Genomic DNA, 22,904 nt, shown 5'->3' with positions numbered 1-22,904 from the left:
CAATGAAATTATTACCTAATCCAAGGTCAAAAATATTTACACCTGTATTTCTTCTAAGGATTTTATAGTTTTAGGTATTACATTTAGATCCTGAATCTTAAGTTGAATTAATTTTTGTGTATGCTAAATAGGAATCTAAATACATTATTTTACATGGGTTGTTACCCCAACACTATTTTAAAAGTAATTCTTAGCCGGGCGGTGGTGGCGCACGCCTTTAATCCCAGCACTCGGGAGGCAGAGCCAGGCGGATCTCTGTGAGTTCGAGGCCAGCCTGGGCTACCAAGTGAGTTCCAGGAAAGGCGCAAAGCTACACAGAGAAACCCTGTCTCGAAAAACCAAAAAAAAAAAAAAAAAAAAAAAAGTAATTCTTTCTCCATTTTATTGTGTTGGCATCCTTATTGAAACTCAACTAAATCATAGATATAAAGATTTATTCCTGGATTCTTCTGTTCATCTACATATATAGTTTTTTAAAAATAATTATTTAGTCTTTGGATTTAAACTTCATAAATATAAAAATCATCTTTTGAAATGTAGTACATAATATAAAATAAATGCTTGATTTGCAGTTGCCCCTTAGAAACTTTCTGGTTCTAATAATGAATAGTTGATTGTAGAAATGGCTTTGATTAGCCAGGCAGTGGTGGTGCACACCTTTGATCCCAGCATTCGGGAAGCAGAGGCAGGCGGATCTCTTGAGTTCGAGGCCAGCCTGGTCCACAGAGTGAGTTCCAGAACAGCCAGGGCTACACAGAGAAAACCTGTCTCAAAAAACCAAAAAAAGAAATATCTTTGATTAACTACATATCATTGAGAATTTAGAAAAGGGTGCTCAGAAAGTCTTTTACTAATAAAATCATTATATTTTTTTCTGAATGTTGGCCAAAATACTCAAAATTGCTGTTGGTAGTTAATATTAACTTTTATTTGCACTTCTTTTATGCTGAGTTTATTCCTATGCCCTAAGTTTTAGTTTTCTCTAAGGTATCTTTTTCTTCTGTGCAGCCTCCTTGGCTTAGAAAGAGTATGTCCTTTTTCAGGGAAGATCACCTCAGTGTGGCCGGAGGAGCTCATATATGGGCTAGTCCACCAGTCACACTCTGTAAATCCAGCAACACATCTTGGGTGTTTTGTTCACCTGGATATGTTTGGTGACTACAGAATCCACATCTAAACCCTTTGTTCAGCATTCCTATCTTATCTTTAAGTATGTGCAAGCAGCAAAAATTGACTCATTTGTTTGGGTTACTGACCTTGTGCCCAGTGTTTCGCCTGGGCATACCTGCTGGCTCTACCATCACACTGCTGGGGTTGTACACAGGGCTTCTTTAAAGTGACATCTTTCAGGTGCTTGGTGGCTTTTCAGATATGTCACCCCTGATGGCTGGGGTAGGTTCACAGGTGGACCCCCATCTCCACCCCCAGTGAACTGTGCAAGGGAGGTAGTATCTATAACATTGTTTCCTTTAAAAAAAAATTTTTTTAACTTTGTTTGTGTGAGTGTTTTGCCTGCATGTATGTCTTTGCACCATGTGCATTTGGTGCCTGCAGAGGCCAGAAGAGGGTGTTGGAACCTTTGGGACTGGAGTTACAGGCAGTTGTGAGCTGCCATGTGGGTGCTGGGAAGAAACCCCGGTCCTCTGGAAACGTATCCAGTGCTCATAACTGATGAGCCATCTCTCCAGCCCCTCACAGGTGTTCCTGAAGTTAACATGAAAATTTGAACCTCTTGATTTGTATGATTTTGTAGGACTTTCTTAGTCAAGGGAGTAGCAAACCATTTCTACAGTTTACCCATCTCAAGCCACTTTCTTTTGTATTTTTAAGACACTTGAGTGAAGCCAGATATAGTGGCACACATCTTTAATCCCAGCAGTCAAGACACAAGGCAGGGGAAATCTCTGTGAGTTCAAGGCCATTTTGGTCTACATAAAGAATTCCAGAACAGCCAGGGCTCCATAGAAAGAACCTGTCTCAAAAACAAACAAACAAACCCCCCAAAAAACAAGCAAAGAAAAGAAATTTGAGTGAGAATCAGGAATGAATTAGGAGGTACTTGAATTCTTAGTTCCTGAAAGGACATTTTAGTGTATGGTACTGTTTGCTGATGTAGTTAAGAATTTTTTTAGTCTAATTATTTTCCCTGAACTAAGTTGTTTTTATTTATTCATTTATGTTTATGAAGCAGAGTTGGAGTTCATTAGGAATAAAGTTTAGCATAGGCATGGGATTATTACAAAGGTATATGCTTAGGAAAAAGAGAATAATGACCCAAGAGCATGGTATGTGCTTCTCAACAGAGTCAACCTGAACTATGAGAAAGGAAACTTAGAATTTAACGTGTTAGGTTGCTAGTAATTTAAGCAAGTACATTTATTTATCTGATTTATGTACATGGTCTTTAAAATTATAGAATTCCATCTTTTTAATTTTTATATCATTTTATACAAATACAGAATTTATTGTATTTTGCCATTAGATCTGGTGTGCCTCTTACTTGCCAAATTATAACAGAGCAGCAGCCTTCTAAACTTGTACTCACCTAGTGACAACTTGTGAAGATAATTTGGAAGTTTGTGGGATGGTGTTAGGGCTGCAGTTTTGTGGCTAGTGAATAGAAGTCTGCTCCAAATGAAAGAAGGACATGAAAGGCAGCAGTGCATGAGTCAGGATAGTTTTCTCCTTTTTCCCCATTGCTTGGTTTGTTTGTTGTTGTTTTGGGTGTGTGTGGGTCTAAACGTGTGACGGTCAGAGGACAACTTGCAAGAGTTGTCTCTCCTTCCACCACGTGGGTCTCAGGATTGAACTCGGGTCCTCAGGCTTGGTGGCAAGAGCCTCCGCCCACTGAGCCATCTTGTGAATCTTTTTCTAAGTAAAATAATTTTATCTTGCTAGGATGCCAATTCGATTAAAAAAATATTTTATATGAAGAAGGCAGAAATTGAACATCATGAAATGGCTAAATCAAGTCTTCGAATAAGGTAGGTTTAAGATATTTGTGCCTATTTGCTGAATTTTTAGCTAGTAAAATCAATACAGTAGAAAAGAAGATTAATTTACAGCTGATGTATGATTCTGAAAACAGTAGAAGCTTTTCTAGCTGCTTCATTGTAGCTGGACAAAGTTATTTGAAAAGATGTTGGACATATATATTGTGTAGGATTATATAATACTGTATTTTTATGTTTGCAATAAGGTTGTTAAATCAGAAGAACTCAAGTCTCAATCTGGCTTGTCCTTCATTAGGACTCTATCTTTGAAAATGTCTTAGTTCTGGGATTCCATTTCCTCTTAAGTGAAATGGAAACATTGAGGAACTACTTTCAAAGTTTTCTTCTGGCCCTCATGTTTGTGTCAATATGGTATTTTCTGGTTCCATAGCAACCATAAGCTCATGAAGACTAGTCCTGGCCATTTTCTTCAGTGTCCCAAATCTTGACACAGAACTTGCTGTATAATAGACTTTCAGAAATATTTCATTACTTCTCTTAGAAGAAAATAGTTGTTTCCTTTTTGTTTGCCCAGCATTTTGATTTTTAGCTATTCAGTCTCTGAGGGGTTTTTTATTTTATTTTTTTATTTTATCTTTGGATAGGACTGCATCAAATTTGGCTGCAGCCAGGCTGACAGGTCCTTCGCACAGTAAAAGCAGCCTTGGTGAAGAAAGAAACCCCACTAGCAAGTATTACCGGTGAGAGTAAGAGGGTATAGTCTGAGAGCTGGCTCATGCTGTGACTGTTAACAGGCGTGCTAGCCAGCTGGCTATCTTAAAGTATTACTATAGGTTTTGAGGAGAGTATATCAGCTATTTTACTTAAGAAGATTGAGGTAAGAGCTGGGCATAGTGACTTATACCCATAACTTCAGCATTTGGCAAACTGAGGCAGAAAGATTGTGAGTTCAAGGCCAGTCTGGGTTCCATAGCAAGATCCTGTCACAAAAGTAACCACAAGTAGGTTAAGGTTCTATATAGATCTTTCCTCACCTCTCAGATAACAATTAAGTAGTGTTTAGTGTTACAAATAAAATGTGGTATTAAATGCTTGTTTATACTAAATAAATATTGTGTTCATAATAGAATTTATTGTAAAATGAGTGTCTTAGAAGAGAATAACTAAATCCATACTTCATATAAAATATGGAGAATGTACTACATTTAAGTGAAAAACAAATTGTAGTAATCTACTCCAAGCTTTCTGCTACCACTTTCTCTCTTTTTTAAGCTTTATTTTATGTATATGGGTGGTTTGCCTCCATGTATGGCTGTGCATCGTGTGAGTGCAGTGCCTGTGGAGGCCAGAAGATGGCATCAGATCTCCTGGCACTGGAGTGACAGACAACTGTGAGGTGCCCTTTGGATGCTAGGACTCAAACCCAGGTTCTTTGGATGAGCAGCTAGTGTTCTTAACTGCTGAGTCATCTCTTCAGCCCCAACTTTTCTTTTTTGAGAAGAACAAAAATCCCACTTTTCTTTGCTAAAACTGATTGTGAAGAATATTATAAACTAAAAGGACAGTAAATAGGAGTTATTTTTTCCTACTAGTGCATTTTAACAGTTCCTAGTTAAGGTAAACAAATCATAATGCCAGTCTGTTTTCTAATTGCTCATTTTTCTTTGTAGTAATAAAAGAGCAGTCCAAGGAGGTCGCTTATCAGCAATCACCATGGCACTTCAATATGGCTCAGAAAGTGAAGAGGATGCTGCTTTAGCTGGTAGGCGATTTTTAGATTGTGGTCCTTCTGGCTGAGGGACATTGCATTGACTTTGGCCTTTCTTGGAATTGGTTAGTTTTTTAAGAAAATGTTATTTTGTTACATTTGATGCAATCTTGGGTAAGTAAAATTGTCAGAGGTAAATTGCTTTGTGTTAATGGACATAATTGGATAAGTACAGAGACAGGGAACTTGAACATAAAAGAGTAGATAAAGATAAGTCAGGCAAGAGGCTAGAGAGATGGCTCAACAATTAAGAGCACTTGCTCTTGCAGAGGACATGGGTTCAGTTCCCAGCACCTACAGGGTGCCTCACAACCCTTTGTAACTCAGTTCCAAGGGATCTGACACCCTCTTCTGGCTTCCACATGCACTGCATGCATATGGTACTTTGATACAGGCAAAGCACTCATACACATAAAATAAAAATAACACTTTTTTTAAAGAAGATAAATCAAGCAAATAATAACCAAGAGTAAATAAATAAATAACCAAAGAGTAACTGTAGCTTTATTTACTTCTCATAAAGAGGACTCTTGAATACAGATATTGACAAATAAAAGTGTTCTGTCATAGTAATGAAAGATTTGTTTCCTTGGGAAGGTGTTACAGAAGAACTCCAAGTATGTAAAAACAAACAGATGGAGCTTTGTGGGAAACTTGAAAATACTGTCTTTAGAAGTTAAAGGGCCCTTCTCACAATCACTAAATAAGAGGTGGTAGGTGTGGATCCATTTATCATGTCCCAAGCGCCAATAGCCACCACCCCTTCCAGTGGTACAAGGGATTGAACCCAGGGCTTCATTCATGCTAGGCAAAGCCCTAACACTGAGCTACATTCCAGCCCTTGAACAGAGTTCTTTTGTATTACTTTGTTTCCTATTGTTGAAACAAGTTACTATAAACTTAGTGACTTAGAGCAACATAAATTTATTTTCTTACAGTTGTGGAGCTCAGGTGTCTAAAATCAAGGTGGTAAGGAGGCCAGCCTTCCATTTAGGTATTTTACAGGAAAACAGATTCTTTGATTTTTCTGATTTCTAGAGGCTACCCATATCCCTTGGCTCATGGTTCCTTCTTCCATGTTGAAACTATAGCTTTCCAGCCTCAGTATTTGTTATTCCTTCTTCCTTTGACTCCTTCATGGTAGCATCCTTGTTATTACTTTTGAGTGCCTACTCATGTCAAGATTGTTACTAACATCTGCAAAGTTCTTCTGACTTAGGTAGCATTCACAGGTTCTATGGATTGAAGCATTGATATGTTCTAGTGCCTGTTATACACATTACTATAATAGGCTTGATATATGCATTCTGCACCTAGAAAATATATATTCCTCCCAGGTTCACATTTGTCAAAATTGACTGACTACTGAGCTTAAAATAAATTTCAATAAGTTTGAATGTTTCAGAATTATGCAGGGCATATTTCTGATAATAGTGTAACAAAGATACCAACTAGTAATGAAAAGATAAAGTTTAAAAACCTAAATGGGCGCCAGGTATGTAGCTTAGTTGGTAGAGCCCTTGCCATACATGCATGAAACCCTGGTTTTGTTGCCCAGTACCTCATAATAGCAGCTGTGTACATTCCTGGAATCCCAGCACTCTGGAGGTAAAGGCAAGAGGGTCAGGAAGTTGAAGATCAACCTTAGCTGAAAAACGAAGCCCTTTTCTAACCTTTTCAGGTTCCTGCACACACAGCATATGCACATATGCACATACATACAGGTAAATAAATCTTTAGAGAAATGAGTAGCATGTGTTTTGTATTTCTATAAAAATTATTAATTTGCTTTGTTCTGGTGTTTTTATGACTTAGCTTCTACCTGAATATTTCCTTACTAAGGAATCAGTCATTCTCTGTTATTAGAGATGAGTGGCACAAAGTCAGACTTAAGGCTGAATCACATTTAAGAGTATCAACCTAATCTAAATTTATACTGTGGTAAATGTGTTAGTCTTAGTTTTTCCAACAAATACCTAAAGATAATAAACAGTATCTTGCTTTGGCTAACAGTTTTGAAAGTTCTAGTCCATGATCCGTCAAACCTGTTTCTCTTAGTCCTGTGGCAAGGCAGCATATCATACATAGTAGGGCTGTGGTAGAGTAAAACCTCTCACCTGTTTTGGGGGAGTGAAAAGGAAGAGAAGCAAGGTCTCGTTACCTCCTTCAGATGCATGCCCCCTGGGACTCCCACTAATCCACATGTTTTAGTTTCTACCACCTCTCAGTAATGCTGATCTAAGGAACAAGTCTTTTAACACATGAGTCCTTGGAGAGTGGGGTGCGTTGCAGATCCTAACTGTAGCACTGCTTTTGTTTGGTTCTGAGATCTCTGAATGGCTACTTGTTCCTTTTGGCTGAGCATAGAAGTCTGAAGAAATCACATTTTAAAAAGAAACTATTTTTCGGTGTTTTAAGTGAGTGTAACTTTTGAATTTAGCATTTCTGGGTACTATTTTTCTAAAACATGCAATTTCACTAAGTATTTTTTTTTAAAAAAAGATTTATTTATTTATTATGTATAGTGTTCTGTCTGCACGTATCCCTGCAGGCCAGAAGAGGGCACCAGATCTCATTACAGATGGTTGTGAGCCACCATGTGGTTGCTGGGAATTGAATTCAGGACCTTTGGAAGAGCAAGCCTTGCTCTTAATCTCTGAGCCACCTCTCCAGACCCCAAGTATTTTTTTTAGGATTTATTTTTATTTATGTGTATGTGTCTGTATGAATATATCATGAGTGTGTGTCATGTATATGAAGGTGTCCATGGAGGTCAGAAGAAGGGATCAGCAGGTCCAGCAGAAGAACTGGACCCGCAGTTAAGGTTGTTATCAGTTGTCCAGTTTGATTTCTGGGAAATTAATTCCGGTCTGGAAGAGTGGCAAGCATTCTTGACTGAGCCATCTCTCTAGTACCTATACTAATCATGTTTAATATTATCTTTAAGGAAAATTGAAGCTCTTTTAAAATCATTTTCAAAGCTGTGCGTAGTGAGTGGCGCATGCTATAATCCTAACACTTGGAAGGTAGATGCTTCCTGTTAGTTGGAGGCCAGACAAGTCTATATTCAAAAACCTAAACCTTCATTCAAAAATTAAAAAAAAAAAACCTAAATAATAATTAAAAGTTGTTTTTACCTGAGCATGATTGAGCATGCTCGTAATTCCAGCACCCAAGAGACTAAAGCAGGAGGATTTCTGAGAATCCTAGGTCATCTTTGGCCATAGTGTGGGACCTAATTTAGAAGCAAAGAATAAAAGTGCTTTCAAGTGTTGGTTCTGGGCTGCAGAGATGGCCCAGTGATTAAGATCACTTATTGCTTTGTAGATGACTCAGGTTCAATTCCCAGCACCTACATGGCAGCTGACAACTGTCTGTAACTCAAAACCAAGAGGATCCAGTACCACCTTCTGACCTGTGGGCACAAGGACCCATGCATACATGGGGGCAAAATATTCATAAAACAAAATCTTTTTTAGGAATTAATAAAATAAAATGTTGATTGTTTTGTCTTTATTTCCCTGGTAAATATGTTTTTGTCTTTCCAGCTGCACGGTATGAAGAAGGGGAGTCTGAAGCCGAGAGCATTACTTCCTTTATGGATGTTTCAAATCCTTTTCATCAGCTTTATGACACAGTTAGGAGCTGTCGGAATAACCAAGGGCAGCTAATAGCCGAACCTTTTTTTCATTTGCCTTCAAAGAAAAAATACCCAGATTATTATCAGCAAATTAAAATGCCCATATCACTTCAACAGATCAGGTAAGACTGCTTCTACATTAATCAGTATAGATATGTCTTCTTGTTAGTTGAGTCTGCACATACCTATTCTTTTCAGAAATAGATAAGGATATTAAATGGTGAAAAAAAAATTTACCTCAGTTTTTAAGTATCTGTCTTATAACTGAGTAAAGTAAAAACAAAGGAGAAACCTTCATGCCCACACTGTCATTCATTGATATTTATTCATTTAGTTACCTTTTTTTGAAACAGTCTTGTAGTGTAGTCATGGCTGGCTTCAAAGTCCTCCTGCCTCAGCATATAGGAAATCAGTTTATTTGGTCTTACTAAAATGATACAGAAATTAGGCTAACATTCATTTAGAAAATAGTCTAGAAAATTGTCATTTATTTTCTTTGCCTTTGGAAGGATAGTGAATTTTATAGATGTTATGAATTTCCCTTGTAATGTTTTTATCTTTAATTTCTTTTTCCTTTATTTAAAAAATTCAAATAGTCTAGTTAATTTTAATTTTTTAACTTTTTAAAGATTTATTTATTTTATGTGTGTGTTGCCTGCATGTATGTATGTGCAGCATGTTCATGCTTGATGTCCTTGGAGGTCAGAAGAGAGCATTGGATCCCCAGGAGCTAGAGGTGCAGATTGTTGTGAGCCACCATGCAGGTACTGGGAACTGAGCTCAGATCCTCTATAAGATCAGCAAGTGCTCTTAACTGCTGGACCATGTCTCTAGTGTGTCCTGTTCCCAAAACCCTTACTTTTTAAACATTCGTATGGGTGTTTTGTCTGCATGTCTGTCTATGTACTGTATGAGTACCTGATGCCTGCATAGGCCAGAAGAGGACATCGGATTCCCTGGAACTCCAGTTACAGACAGTTGTGAGCCGCCATGTGGGTGCTGGGATCAAACCTCAGTCCTCTGGAAAAGTAGCCAGTGCTGTTACCTTCAGAGTTATCTCTCTAGTCATTAGTTCATTTTAAATCAGCCATCTTAGTTAATAGTTGTTCTAAGTTGGAATTTTGTCATACAAACTTTGATTTGTTAAGTGAGAAGATAGAGAATTTGGAAGATTCATCTGCATCTTCCCCTATTTAAAGAATCACAGCATTAGGAAGGTTGAGAACCACTATAATGTAGTATACTAATGTGAAAGAATGGAAAGTAGTGAAATAGTTGAGGCCTTGCAGGCATCACACTAAACTTCTGAAAGATAGAATAGCTATGTTTCCAGCTGTGCAATTCAAAAGCTTTCTATGATGCTAGAGATGCTAGAAATATTATACTACATGTATCATCCTGTGTGATAATCACAAGTCACAGGTATTGTGCTCTTAAAATTTGGTGAATGCAAGTAAGAAACTTGATTTTAAATTTCTTTTGATTTTAATGGCTGTGTGATTCACCATGGTCCTAGGAATATTTGTTGGCAGAGGAAAGGAGGTGGATGCCTCCCCAAACAGCGTAGAGTAGAAGACAGGGGCTGTGCGAGTGGTAATGTTTATTTAGCATCCCTTGGGTTCAATCTCCAGCCCCAACAAAAGAAAAGTCAACCAAGTTAGAGGAACTGGCCAGTGTGGCTCCTCAAGCCACTCTCCATTGTGCTAGGGTTTGCCGTCCCCATGCCCCTCTCCATCCCCTACCCCAGTACTCCACTGCCGTTGAATAACACTGGTGTAGAACAAGCAGTTATTTTCAGGTTTGGATTCTGTTTTGTGGCATGTGTACATGTAGCTGTAGAATGCAGTCACAGGCATACCATAACTCATATGGTGGTCTGAAGACAACTTCAGGAGTCAGTTCTTTTCACTGTGGGATCTGGGATTGAACTTGGTTGTCAGACTTGACAGCAAGTGTTTTTACCTACTGAGTCTCTTGCTGGCCCAGAGTTTCTGTTCTTTGCAGGTGTTCTTAGCACCTACTGCTTCACCTTTGGTTTGGCAGGAATAAGCTGTGGTAGGCTCATGAGCTGGTACTGAGAACTGAATTTGTGTTTAATTGTTTTTGCTATATCCAGAGATTCGAGACAGGGTTTCTCTGTGTAGTTTTGGTGCTTTTCCTGGATCTCGCTCTGTAGACCAGGCTGGCCTCGAACTCACAGAGATCCACCTGGCTCTGCTGGTATTAAAGGCGTGTGCCGCTGCCGTCCGGCCAGAGATGTTTTCTGATATTAATATCTCCTTAAGCACTGCACAGAATCTGAATATCACTTGAATAAAGTGAAACTTTAGATGCAGATTGGACAGTACATTCTATGAGAAAGTTTGGGATCTCTACATCATTGCTATTTTTACCTAATGTCATTTTCTTAGCACAGTTTTTTTATTTTGATGATTAGCATGTAAGTACTTTAATCAATGTAAACGTTCAATTTAAAATTCATACAGTTAGAGCCAACAGAGACTATATACATAGAGCATACAGCCCATCTGAGAGTTGATGGTTAGTAATAGCAATCGTGTCTAAAATACTTGAATTCTTAGGGATTTTAAGTAAAATAAAATTCTCAGCTTTAAACTATGTTGCTTCTTTGTAATGACTGCACTGGAAGAACACAGTAGTCAATAGACTTGACAGATGTGCCTCCTGTTTCCCATCGTGAGAGCCCCTTCACTGTCTGTCTGTCTCCTCTGGAGCTAAAGCTGTTACTCTGAATGTTTTTCAGGACCTTATTACAGTAACCTGTATGAACTGGAGTGGCATCCTAATTTTCAGAAACCACTAGTTAACGGTGATTCATTGAATTAGTTTAAAATCTAATTTTTGTTTCTCAGGATTTTTTCACTGGGAGTTTTCCTAGTGTATTTGCTTTCACAGTTGACCACTTTGCTAAGTCCTATTATTTAGTTTATTCTTTTGGGTTTTCAGGTAAACTGTTGTGTTGTCTAAATTTAATAGTGCTTTAGACCTTACTTTTTAACTTGAAAGCCAGTTACAAGTGGTTAATAAAGACAGTGTGTTGTGCTTGTGAAAGTTTTTGTGGTGGACTTCCAGGAGGAGGGTTGGTAATTTTCATAATAGAAACTTCTAATCATTTATTTGTCTTTCACAGAACAAAGCTAAAAAACCAAGAATATGAAACTTTAGATCATTTGGAGTGTGATCTGAATTTAATGTTTGAAAATGCCAAACGCTATAATGTTCCTAATTCAACCATCTATAAGCGAGTTCTGAAATTACAGCAAGTCATGCAGGTATGTTACTGTTTGTTGTATCACTGAATTAGTTTCATGTGTTTGGAGTGTCCTTTTGAGATATGTGTCCCCCATCTCCACCCCCAGAATATTGAGTCAATTGTTTCTACTACAAGTACTGTTGAATGTTAAGACTTATCAGAGCCTTAGAGAGAAGAAATATTTTAAATACATTGTAGTAGAGGAAGCAAGGCCCTGTGGGGAGAGCCAGTTTCAGTAGTCTGAGAAAGTTCCCTTCACTTTCAGGTGGTAATTGTCCCGTCTACAGTTTAGTCCTTCGGTTCTAGACTTTGTTAATATAGGGATTGTCTTTGTGGGCCTGGTAGCACACAACTGTAATCCCAGCACTCAGGAGGAGCCTGAGGCAAGAAGACTCTAATTTCCAGCCAGGTTGTGCTGTATAACAAACAAACACACACACACACACACACACACACACACACACACACACACACACACACACGCACCCCCACCCCCACCCCCCCCCCCCCCCACCCCCGCAGCGGATGGAGCTGGCTTTGGCAAAAGAACATCTGAATGCTAATTGATGATTGTAGTATCCAAGAGTTTGTCCAATCTCTCGTAGCATATCTTGGAGAGAACTAGATGCTATTAGTCATCTAGGGATTTTTTTTTTTTTTTTTTAAGATTTATTTATTTATTTTGTATACAGTGTTCTGCCTGCACACATCCCTGCAGGCCAGAAGAGGGCACCAGATCTCATTGCAGATGGTTGTGAGCCACCATGTGGTTGCTGGGAATTGAACTCAGGACCTTTGGAGGAGCAGCCAGTGCCCTTAACCTCTGAGCCATCTCTCCAGCCCCCTGTCATCTAGGGATTTTTAGGACAAAAGATAGATATGAAATACAGAATTAACCCAGGCCAGGTGGTGGTGGTGTACGCCTTTAATCCCAGCACTCGGGAGGCAGAGGTAGGCAGTGTCTGAGGTTGATCAAGGTGAGCCTGATTTACAGAGCGATCTCTAGATTAACTGTCTGCATGGGAGTTTTTGTTCTTGTTCTTGTTGGTTTTGTTTGTCCTGTTTATTTGTGTGGTGGCAGGGCTGGTCGGAGGACAGTTGGTTTTGTTTGTCCTGTTTATTTGTGTGGTGGCAGGGCTGGTCGGGGGACAGTTGTAGGGTCAGTTCTCCCCTACCATGTGAGTCCAAGAGATCCAACTCCAGTCATCAGACTTGGCACCAAACACCTTTACCCATTGAACCATCTTGCTGGCCTCTTCTTGGTAGAATATTCCCGGAAGCAAGAGTAATCTTGAACCAAGAAGAAGCAAAGGCAATTTTAAGTCAAACATAGAATCTTGATTTCTTTATTTATTTTTATGGTCAGCACTGCCTCTCAGCTGTGAATTTCAGACATCTTTGCTGTGTTTGTCTATTCTCTAAGCTTGCTGTGCTTGGCCCTTTCAACTGTGTTTGCAAAGGGTCCTTAAAAAAGGTGTGTAAGCCGGGCGGTGGTGGCGCACGCCTTTAATCCCAGCACTCGGGAGGCAGAGCCAGGTGGATCTCTGTGAGTTCAAGGCCAGCCTGGTCTCCAAAGCGAGTTCCAGGAAAGGCGCAAAGCTACACAGAGAAACCCTGTCTCGAAAAACCAAAAAAAAAAAAAAAAAAAAAAAAAAAAAAAAAAAGGTGTGTAATGAAAAATAGTAGATCTAAATTTTCACCTCTCAGTTTTAAACTTTTTTTCTTTGTCATACTGCTCCTTAGAAATCAGATGCCAAAGGCCCTCTCCAAATTAGCTTAACTTAAGTTTGGCCTGCCGGGCTAGCTGACCCCATAGCTCGCCTCAGAACTTTTAACTGTACCATGCTATTGATGGTTATAAATGCTCTAGGTAGCATTGATTTTTAGTCAATGCTATTTTTTAACCTACTTTTCTATCATGAAGGCTTTTGTTAAATTAGGTTATTGAAAATGTTTGAAGACTGTTCATTCAGTTTTGTTCATTCTATGTGAGGTTGTACCTCTCCGAATGAATGTGATATGCCTAGTTCTTTAACATTCATATATTCATAGAATGCCTGACAGTGTGAGGCTGACTCCTGGCATCTACTCTATTTCAGGCAAAAAAGAAAGAGCTTGCCAGGAGAGATGACATTGAGGACGGAGACAGCATGATCTCTTCAGCCACTTCTGATACTGGTAGTGCCAAAAGAAAAAGGTATGTGCTCTTCTCATATCTGGAACCAGCTCAGTTCATATTTATTTTATTTTAGATAAATGCAGAAAAAAATGTAAGCTGTGAAGGATGAATTCTTCTAAAAGCTTTGATAGTATGTCCTTGATAGTATGTCTTTTCCAATTCATTTGTAAGTTGGATAATGTTTTGTTTTTTACAACTACCATATTGCTTTAAGAAAAATGACATGTAGCTTAGGGAAACACGCTATTCTTTTTGCTGTCCAGTTTTCTGTCTTCAGGTGGCATTTTCAAAGTGCCACTTAAATCTTAGATAACTGTTTCATAGTGAATTGCAAAACTGGAGTAGTAATGAAGAAAGGTAAGGGGTAAGTCAGCTCTGCTGCTGCAGGGAGGTAAGGCACTGCTCTGATCGTTATTAGCTGAAATTATTAGCTTGGTCTTTACTTACGGTTTTGAGAATGTAAAATCGCTAACTATTATAGGCAATAAAATGTTAAGCTGATTATTTGGGTGTTTTTGTTTTTCTGTTTTTTCCTTACTATCCTCTCAACTTCCCTAATCCTTTTCTTCTCCTCACTGGTTTTAAGGAGAGGAACTTCACTGAGATTCTGAAGCTAGGCTCTTATAAGGAATCATGCAAGACCATCTTTTGGAATTTCTCTGGCCTGATCATTTTGGAACACCATATTCTCCCTGAAGATTTACATTCTTGGTAGCAGCAGTCAGTCTGAGGGGATCCCTTGAACAAGGAATAAGTTAATCGTTAATAGCAGGGCTTGACATACTCAGAATTGAATGAAGAAGCCAGTTCATTTTTTGAGATATTTCTGTATTTGCATTAAAAGACCCACTAAAATCAGAAGGTTTTGAATTGTGATTCAGGAGCAAAAAGCTGCCCTGTCTTTCTCTCTTAAACAGCAGTTGGGGACAGTTTTTAACTTGGACAATAACTGCAAAGCTGTGCGGTATTAGCTAAATTAGTCGGTGTACCCTGAGATGCAAATCTCCTCCATTATTGGCCTGTGAATTTCATCCTTCCAAGTTCTTAATTCCTTGTTATACCAGGGACCACGGAGGAAAAATGTGAAACCAGATCAGAGACATCAAATCAAGAACATCTCTGAGTAAGATCAGTCACCAATCAAAGATAGAAACTTCTCAGGCACAAGAAGGTAATGGAGGCACAAGTGACGGTGCTGTTGGCACCCGCATAGAGGAAACGCTTTCAATAAGTTGAGTGCCAGGAAGCGTTGGCCTAGGCTAGACACTTAAAATTACAAGCTCTGGGGCCCCTAGTTTGTGGTATAGTCCAAGTAGGTGAAGTTATTGCCCTTCAACTTCCTATAAAAAGAACACTAAGCTATATGTTACTAAAATGATTATATCATATTTCAGACAGAAGTTTCCTTGTGAGTAGTTTTCCTAGGAAATGGTTCATATAATATAGGAAATGGTTCATATAATAAAGTGAAAAAAAAGTGGCAGAGCCATAAATTATCTACTAAAACAATAAAATAAAACTATTCCCAGGTTTGGGCTACAAGCATGTTTGGAAATTAAAAGATAAGAGAATTAAGTCCTATTGGTCAGTAACAAAGTGCTGAACCTTTAGCTAAAAGGTTTTGATAAGAAGTGAGTTTCTGCAGAAGTCAAGCAAACATGAGCTTGGCCAGAGGTGTCAGAGCCATGTTTTCCAAATACCACTCTGCTTCTCAATAATGTATAGGATTCTATTTTTGCTTTATTTTTTAATACTGAAAAGTCTTAAAAAAATGGTTTGTGGTTATATATTCTCTTCATTCTAGAAATGCATCCTTTCCCCCTACCTGCTACTGAAAAATCTGCTTTCTGTTTTCTGTGTTGAAATGTTTCAAGTGTTATGATCTTTTATCTTTTGGACCAAATAAGCTTCTTTTCTCAGTCATATTTGGCTTATGCATGACCCTCCAATGTTGCTTGTTTTATTTTTCTTCACATGTATTGTTTGTTTCTGCTTTCCCAGGAATACTCATGACAGTGAGATGTTGGGTCTCAGGAGGCTATCCAGGTGTGCAGACCTTTTTATGCATAAACATACTTTTAAAAGTGTAATTCTTCTGTGACATGGTCAGTACTGACACTATGAGAAGAAAACCTTATGCATGTGAAACAAGTGTTTGGGATACCAGTTTATTTTATGAGTAAAGACAGCAAAAGTCTTGTTAGTGTGTCAAAATTAGCCTCCCTATGTCCGTTACTACTTTCAGTTTGTTGCTGGCTTGCTTTTCCAGACAGACAGTCCCCTCACTTAGCATTGTGGCTATGCTTCTTGAGCAAGAGGTAGAGGCTGACACAGTCAGTGACGCGGGCTTGTGGGTGCTGATTGCATCTCAGGAATGAATGCCTTACTGACTGAGATGGTGGAGAAGTCAGAATCAACACTGGCAATCCAATTATCAGTGCCTGCAGGCACTTGTGCAGTGTGTTGGGCTAGTGCTTCTTGTTAATTTTCTTAGTCTCTGATCCTGTCGACATCTTACTTCTTAAAAACATCCATTTCTTTAAAGGCATCTTTTGTATGTTACTTAGGATTTTCAGTACAGCCTACAAGTTGCCATGCTACAGTGCTGAATGATAATTGTATAGTGTTTTTTTTTAAGATGTCTTTTTATTTTATGTGTGTGGATGTATATCTGTGCACCATGTACCTGCAGGGGCCAGAAGAGGGTGTCAGATTGTCTGGGACGGAGTTAGAGGCATTCGTAGGTGTAGCAGGTAACTACCATAATCAGAACACCCAAGAGGCCCAGGAAGGAGAATCACTATCAATTTGAAGCTAGCCTGGGTTATAATATGAGAATCTGTTTTGTTATGTTTTTAAGGAGATTCAGAACAGAGTCCCTTCTCACTCATAATCATTGTATAAATTAGAAAAGGCAAGTGCCTTTTCTTGAATTTAAATTTTGTTTTCCATGTGTTGGAAGCTTGCTCTACTATCCTCATACTCTTAATACAGGACCTTTTATGGCCACTCTCCTCTAAAATTATCTTCATTACAGTAGTGTGTATGATTTGGCTTGGAATCCCCATAAGTACACAATGATGAACAGTCTTGATTTTGAGTTCTCTTAAGATGTATTTTAAGCCAGGCGGTAGTGGCGCACGCCTTTAATCCCAGCACTCAGGAGGCAGAGCCAGGCGGATCTCTGTGAGTTCGAGGCCAGCCTGGGCTACCAAGTGAGTTCCAGGAAAGGCGCAAAGCTACACAGAGAAACCCTGTCTCGAAAAACCAAAAAAAAAAAAAAAAAAAAAAAAAAAAAAGATGTATTTTAATTGGGCATTGTGGCTCATACTTGTAATCTACACACTTGGGAAGCAAAGGCAGGAGGATTCTGAGTTTGACTCTAGCCTTAGCTGTATAGTATGAGATTTTTGTCAGGAAAATAGCAAGAGTTTTAGCTAGGCATGATAGTAAACAGATGCCTACAATCCTGGCAGTGCTGAGACAGGACTTCTAGACTTCTAGGCTAGCTCACATTGTGAGATTCTGTCTCAGGGAGGAAAGGAGCCAGATGATTTTACCTTAATATGCTTCAGGATACTGATTCTCAAAGAATGTTCGTGCTGGTTAAAAGGTGTGGGACCTGTTTTTATGTACCTTTCCAAAAATGGAGGTTACCAAAATACTAGTAGTTATTAGCTTAAAAGAGGTGAAGGGATAGAATGTCTACAGGTATTCTAAGAATGATCCTGAAAAGCACAGTGGCATTGGAAATGAACAGAAAGGGGGCTGGAGAGGTGATTCTGTGGTTAAAAGAACTTGCTGTTCTTCTGACAGACTCAAGTTTGGTTCCCAGAACCTACATCAGATAGCTCACAGCTACCTGTAATCCAGGTCCAGGAGATCCAGTGCCTTTCTTCTGGCCTCTGTGGGCACCTGAACACACATGGCATACGATCTCGATCTCTCTCTCTCTCTCTCTCTCTCTCTCTCTCTCTCTCTCTCTCTCTCTCTCTCACACACACACACACACACACACACACACACACACACACACACACACACACACGCACAAGCATTAATAAAGATAATAAAAAAGAAAATGGCCAGAGATGCCGGAGGGGGCAGCTGAAGTTTCTCTACATTTGTAATATAGGATTTATCTTGTTCCATAAAGTATATGAAGCTTTCAGAAGCCATCTATGGAATAAGGTTCACTGTACATATTAGTGATAAAAATAGCAGCCACTAAAGTTAACACAGTTGTTATAAAAGTCAGCCCTGAAGTTTGGCTGGACCAGCGCTTTTCAGTCTCAAAGGCAATATGTAATGATTTAGAAAACTGAAATCGAAATAACAAAACCGGATTTGTTCAAAGAAGGTCCTGTATGACCCTAGTAATAGTTTTGTTTGTCCCTCTAGGCTCTAAACCACTTATATATTGTTCATGATATACGTAGAAAAAGGAAATTACAGTTACTAGATTAGAACAACTTTTTATATACAGATAGATTCATGTCCTGAATAAGACTCATTCATAGCTACCAAGTGTTAGGATTATTGGCATTGAGAGAATGGACCATTTGCTATGTTACTTGATAAAATTCAGTTAAAGACTTTGTTTTTTAAAATCTCATTAAAGTCTGTGACAGATTCAGTCCCAAATGAAAATTTTTGTAGCTTCATATAGAAAAGTCTCCTGATACGGGAATGGTTTGCTGAATCCTGGAAGAGAGTAAAGTTAATCTCCTGGTTCAGGTCTGGTCTTTGACTGAAGTGTTCTGCTTCTTGGAACTTCGGGAATGAGGAACTGATTTCTTTCTGAGTTAACTAGTGAGCTCTTTTTTTTTTTTTTTTTTTTTTTTTGGTTTTTCGAGACAGGGTTTCTCTGTGTAGCTTTGCGCCTTTCCTGGATCTCGCGCTGTAGCCCAGGCTGGCCTCGAACTCACAGAGATCCGCCTGGCTCTGCCTCCCGAGTGCTGGGATTAAAGGCGTGCGCCACCACCGCCCGGCTAGTGAGCTCTTTTAAGCCTAGCGTTTCAAAACTGAATTCTTACATCTTCTTTTTAAAGTTAAGTTCTACATGTTAGACATTTCTAAACAAGTCATAAGCAACTTGGTTTTAAGTATGACTTCTGTGACTTTTGATTCAAGTTCTGAAATTTCTTCTCGGTCCTTGAAAGTTAAAGTTGTCTTGCTCCGATGTGGAGCTCTGCCATTTTGGAGCTTTTTCCCTCTTAATAGTATCCATTAAATACAGACCTAGAAATCAAGAACACCTTCTCCACGTCATTGTCCCATATTACTTCTTTGAGGAAACACTATCCATTAAATGAATCATCTCCTAGATTAGCTGACAGCTATTTCCTTGACTGAGAGACAAACGATCTGAAGGAGAAATCTGCAGAATGATGACAGGCCCCAGAGGAGGAGGGCCAGCAGAGTAAAGACTGGTAATGAGGATGGGCCCGGTCCTGGGAACCAAAGTTCTCTTCTTTTCTCTCCTATTTAGGTCACTTCAGTTTGTCATGAGCTCCATCATGCTAGCTAGATATTTCTGAGACTGAAGGGAGTCTGGATTTTCTTTTTTGTTTGTTTGTTTTTTGTTTTTCGAGACAGGGTTTCTCTGTGTAGCCCTGGCTGTCCTGGAACTCTGGAACTTGTTCTGTAGACCAGACGGGCCTTTAACTCAGATCCACCAGCCTCTGCCTCCTGAGTGCTGGGATTAAAGGCGTGTGCCACCACTGCCTGGCCAGTGTCTGGGTTTTCAACTGCTGATTATTCTTATTTGAACACACACACCACATGCACGAATGCACACATGATCTTTCCCCTCCTTCCTTTCCCCCTCTCTCCAGCCCCGCCCCCATCTCATGTAGATCAAGTTTGCCTAAACTTACTGTGAATCCAGAGATGATCTTGAAATACTGATCCTCTTGCCTCCACCTCCTAAGTGCTACACTTACAAATATGCACCACCATACCTGGCTTCTTTTCTGGTTTTTAAAATTATACCTTAAATTGAGGCATCATGAGGTATCATGACCCAGAAGGAGAGTGGAAATAGTCTGAAGACGAGGCTTAGAGACTCATAGCCATATAATTTTCTTCAGTGATGAACTTCTTTCCTCTTAGAAGATGGAAAACAACTAAAGCTTCCCTCTACGTACTATATCATAGGATCTTAGCAGGTGTTTGTGGACTAGAAACTAAATCTTAAGTCATCTCCTTTTTTACATACCTGACCACTTGGAGACTGCTGGGCAGACTAGTTAGAATTTATCAATATCCTGATGACATAATACAGTTGATCAGAAGTCAAACTAGAAGATGAACTCTTTTAATGGTTTATTGAGCAGTTTGCTTTGAACATTTCATTTAGCCTCTAAGCTGGTTTTCTCAACAATTAAGTAAGGTGACTGTCTTGGTCCCCTTTTAAACTCTGGTGTTAATCTTTGGTCCTCGTACTTTCTTCTATACCACTCATATCAGCTTTTCAGGATCTTACCTCGATTTTGGTCTCTGGAGAAAAGACAAGGATACATGCTGAAAGCTAAACCTTTAGAGAGAGCTCAGATGAACCACAGACTACTTCAAGCTACTTTGGATTAGACAAGAATGCTGGGTAAAAAATAATTAGGGACTTAACCTGACATTATCAATGCCAGAGAGATTTGTACTCTCTATGAAAACATTTGTTTGGTAGGGGTTTGTTTTGTTTTATTCCTGGCATTCAGAATATTGTGTTTAGGAGTAGCTATCTTAAGAGATGAAATACTGTTGGGTTATTTTGTTTTGTCTGTGTTTAAAAATGAAATAACTAGTTTTATTGCATTCTTTGTCTCAAAACCCCAAACATATTTCAGCTGGTTATTAAATTTTATTTTCTTATGGTATCACGCAGTCTCTTTGATTCAACATTACATTTTGAGAGCTATTCTAAACAGGTTTATCAATGGTTGTTCCTGCCAGGATCACTGTTTTAATCATTTTATAAATTTTCTTAATAATCTCTTATACCTTTCCAGGGTGCTTACTATGTTTATGGCACATCAAATTATTACGCTGTAATCATTATGAAGTACCTGCCCACAGTTTTATTTTATTTCGTGGTCACCCTTGGATAAAGAAAACTGACCCTGTTGTTTTTCCCCTTTTCTACCTTCCCCTCAACAGTAAAAAGAACATAAGGAAACAGCGAATGAAAATTTTATTCAATGTTGTTCTTGAAGCTCGAGAGCCAGGTTCAGGCAGAAGACTTTGTGATCTGTTTATGGTTAAGCCATCCAAGAAGGACTATCCTGATTACTATAAAATCATCTTAGAGCCCATGGACCTGAAAATAATCGAGCATAACATCCGCAATGACAAGTATGCAGGTGAAGAAGGAATGATGGAGGACATGAAGCTCATGTTCCGGAACGCCAGGCACTACAATGAGGAGGGCTCCCAGGTGACGAGGCGCCTTGAGTGGATGCTTTTCTTTTTGTACAGTGATGGGGTTTTTTCTCTTTTGAGTTTTCTCAAGACAGGGTTTCTCCGTGTAGCTTTGGACCTGTCCTAGATCTCACTCTGTAGACCAGGCTGGCCTCGAACTCACAGAGATCCGCCTGCCTCTGCCTCCCGAGTCCACGCCACCGCCGCCCGGCAAAATAATGTGTTTTGAAAGATCAGAGTTAGGTTCTCTCTCTCTCTCTGTCTCTGTCTCTGTCTCTCTCTGTCTCTGTCTCTGTCTCTGTCTCTCTCTCTCTCTGTGTGTGTGTGTGTGTGTGTGTCTGTCTGTCTGTCTGTCTGACTGTCTGTCTGTCTGTCTGTCTCCCCATCCTTGTAAGGGCATAGGAAGACAAAGGAGGGTTAGAGGTGTCTTCCTTAGTCACTCTCTGTCTTATCTCACTGACTTTCAGCTAGGCTGGTGGCCAGCAAGCCATAACCTATATGCACATGCCTATAACCCCAGCTCTGAGGAAGACACAGGAAGATCCTGAGGGCTTGATGGCCAGCCAGCCTAGCTGGAAAGTCAGTGAGATAAGACAGAGCATGATTGAGGAAGATACCTAATACCTTCCTTTGGTTTTCTATGCACTTACATGGCACCTAAATTTTTATCCTTCTTTGTTGGGGAGATGGTTTAGTCTGTAAACAACTTGCTCTGCATGTATCAGAACCTAAGTTCAGGTCCCCATCACCCAGTGTAAAAAGTCAGATACAGTAGTGTATATATCTGTAATCCCAGTGCTGGGAGGTAAGACCAGAGGATCCCTGGGACTGTCAGTCAATTTCGCCAAGTTAATGAGTTCCAGGTTCATTGAGAAGACCCTATCTCAAAAGAAAAGTGGAGAGGTGATCAAGGAAGACATCTGACATCCACTCTGGCTTACATACACAGATACACACACATGCAAAATGAAGAGCTGGGTATAAAGGTGTGCCCTGTAGTCCCAAAGTTTGGGAAGCAGAGGCAGGTAGATCTCTGAAGTTAAGATCAGTTTGGTCTTCTTTGTGAGTTCTAGGCCAGCCGGGCTATATAAAAAGACATGGTCTCAGAAAACAAAAATGAAAGCTGGGCGGTGGTGGCGCACGCCTTTAATCCTAGCACTCAGGGTACAGAGCCAGGCGGATCTCTGAGTTCAAGGCCAGCCTGGACTACAGAGTAAGATCCAGGACAGGCACCAAAACTACACAGAGAAACCCTGTCTCGAAGAAACCAAAAAAGAAAAAAAGAAAAAAGACAATAATGGTAATAAAAAGATGAATGTTTTAAATTCTTCCTGTTTTTGCCAGTTTCTGTGTAAGGAAATTTTCCTTCTTAAACCTTAGTTTTCTTTGTGTATAATTTAGAAATAATAATAATAGTGCTTACTCTGGAGTTTTATAGGATATTAAAGGGATATAAAAGAAGTAACTGGCCGGGTGGTGGTGGTGCACACCTTTATCTTTTTTATTACTTATTTTTAAGATTGTGTTGAAAGATTTATTTTTGTTTTATGTGTATGAGTATTTTGCCTGTATGTATATGCATCACATGTGTGCCTGATGTTAAGGTCTGAAGAGGGTGTTGGATTCCTTGGAACTGGAGTTATAGTTCTGAGCTGCATGACAGGGTGCTGGGA

General features: G+C 39.3%; 1 protein-coding gene across 40 annotated transcripts in view; it reads left to right on the top strand.

Moving 5' to 3' along the window:
* Positions 1–22,904, top strand: part of Pbrm1 (polybromo 1) — a 108,903-nt gene that overhangs the window by 31,425 nt on the left and 54,574 nt on the right. For 18 of the 40 annotated variants that reach the window (XM_052733676.1, XM_052733679.1, XM_052733692.1 and 15 more), the window contains 8 exons: positions 2,899–2,984; positions 3,599–3,694; positions 4,625–4,716; positions 8,271–8,484; positions 11,514–11,655; positions 13,736–13,833; positions 15,817–15,861; positions 20,971–21,247. In XM_052733676.1, the coding sequence (XP_052589636.1) occupies positions 2,899–2,984; positions 3,599–3,694; positions 4,625–4,716; positions 8,271–8,484; positions 11,514–11,655; positions 13,736–13,833; positions 15,817–15,861; positions 20,971–21,247 (1,050 nt within the window). The remainder of the gene's footprint in view (positions 1–2,898; positions 2,985–3,598; positions 3,695–4,624; positions 4,717–8,270; positions 8,485–11,513; positions 11,656–13,735; positions 13,834–15,816; positions 15,862–20,970; positions 21,248–22,904) is intronic. The other 22 variants (XM_052733681.1, XM_052733700.1, XM_052733682.1 and 19 more) reach the window with 3 other exon arrangements.

The sequence above is a fragment of the Peromyscus californicus genome, unplaced genomic scaffold, assembly GCF_007827085.1.
Source record: "Peromyscus californicus insignis strain IS unplaced genomic scaffold, ASM782708v3 Scaffold_12__1_contigs__length_115047231, whole genome shotgun sequence".
NCBI lineage: Eukaryota > Metazoa > Chordata > Mammalia > Rodentia > Cricetidae > Peromyscus > Peromyscus californicus.
This window is presented reverse-complemented; position numbering and strand designations above follow the sequence as displayed.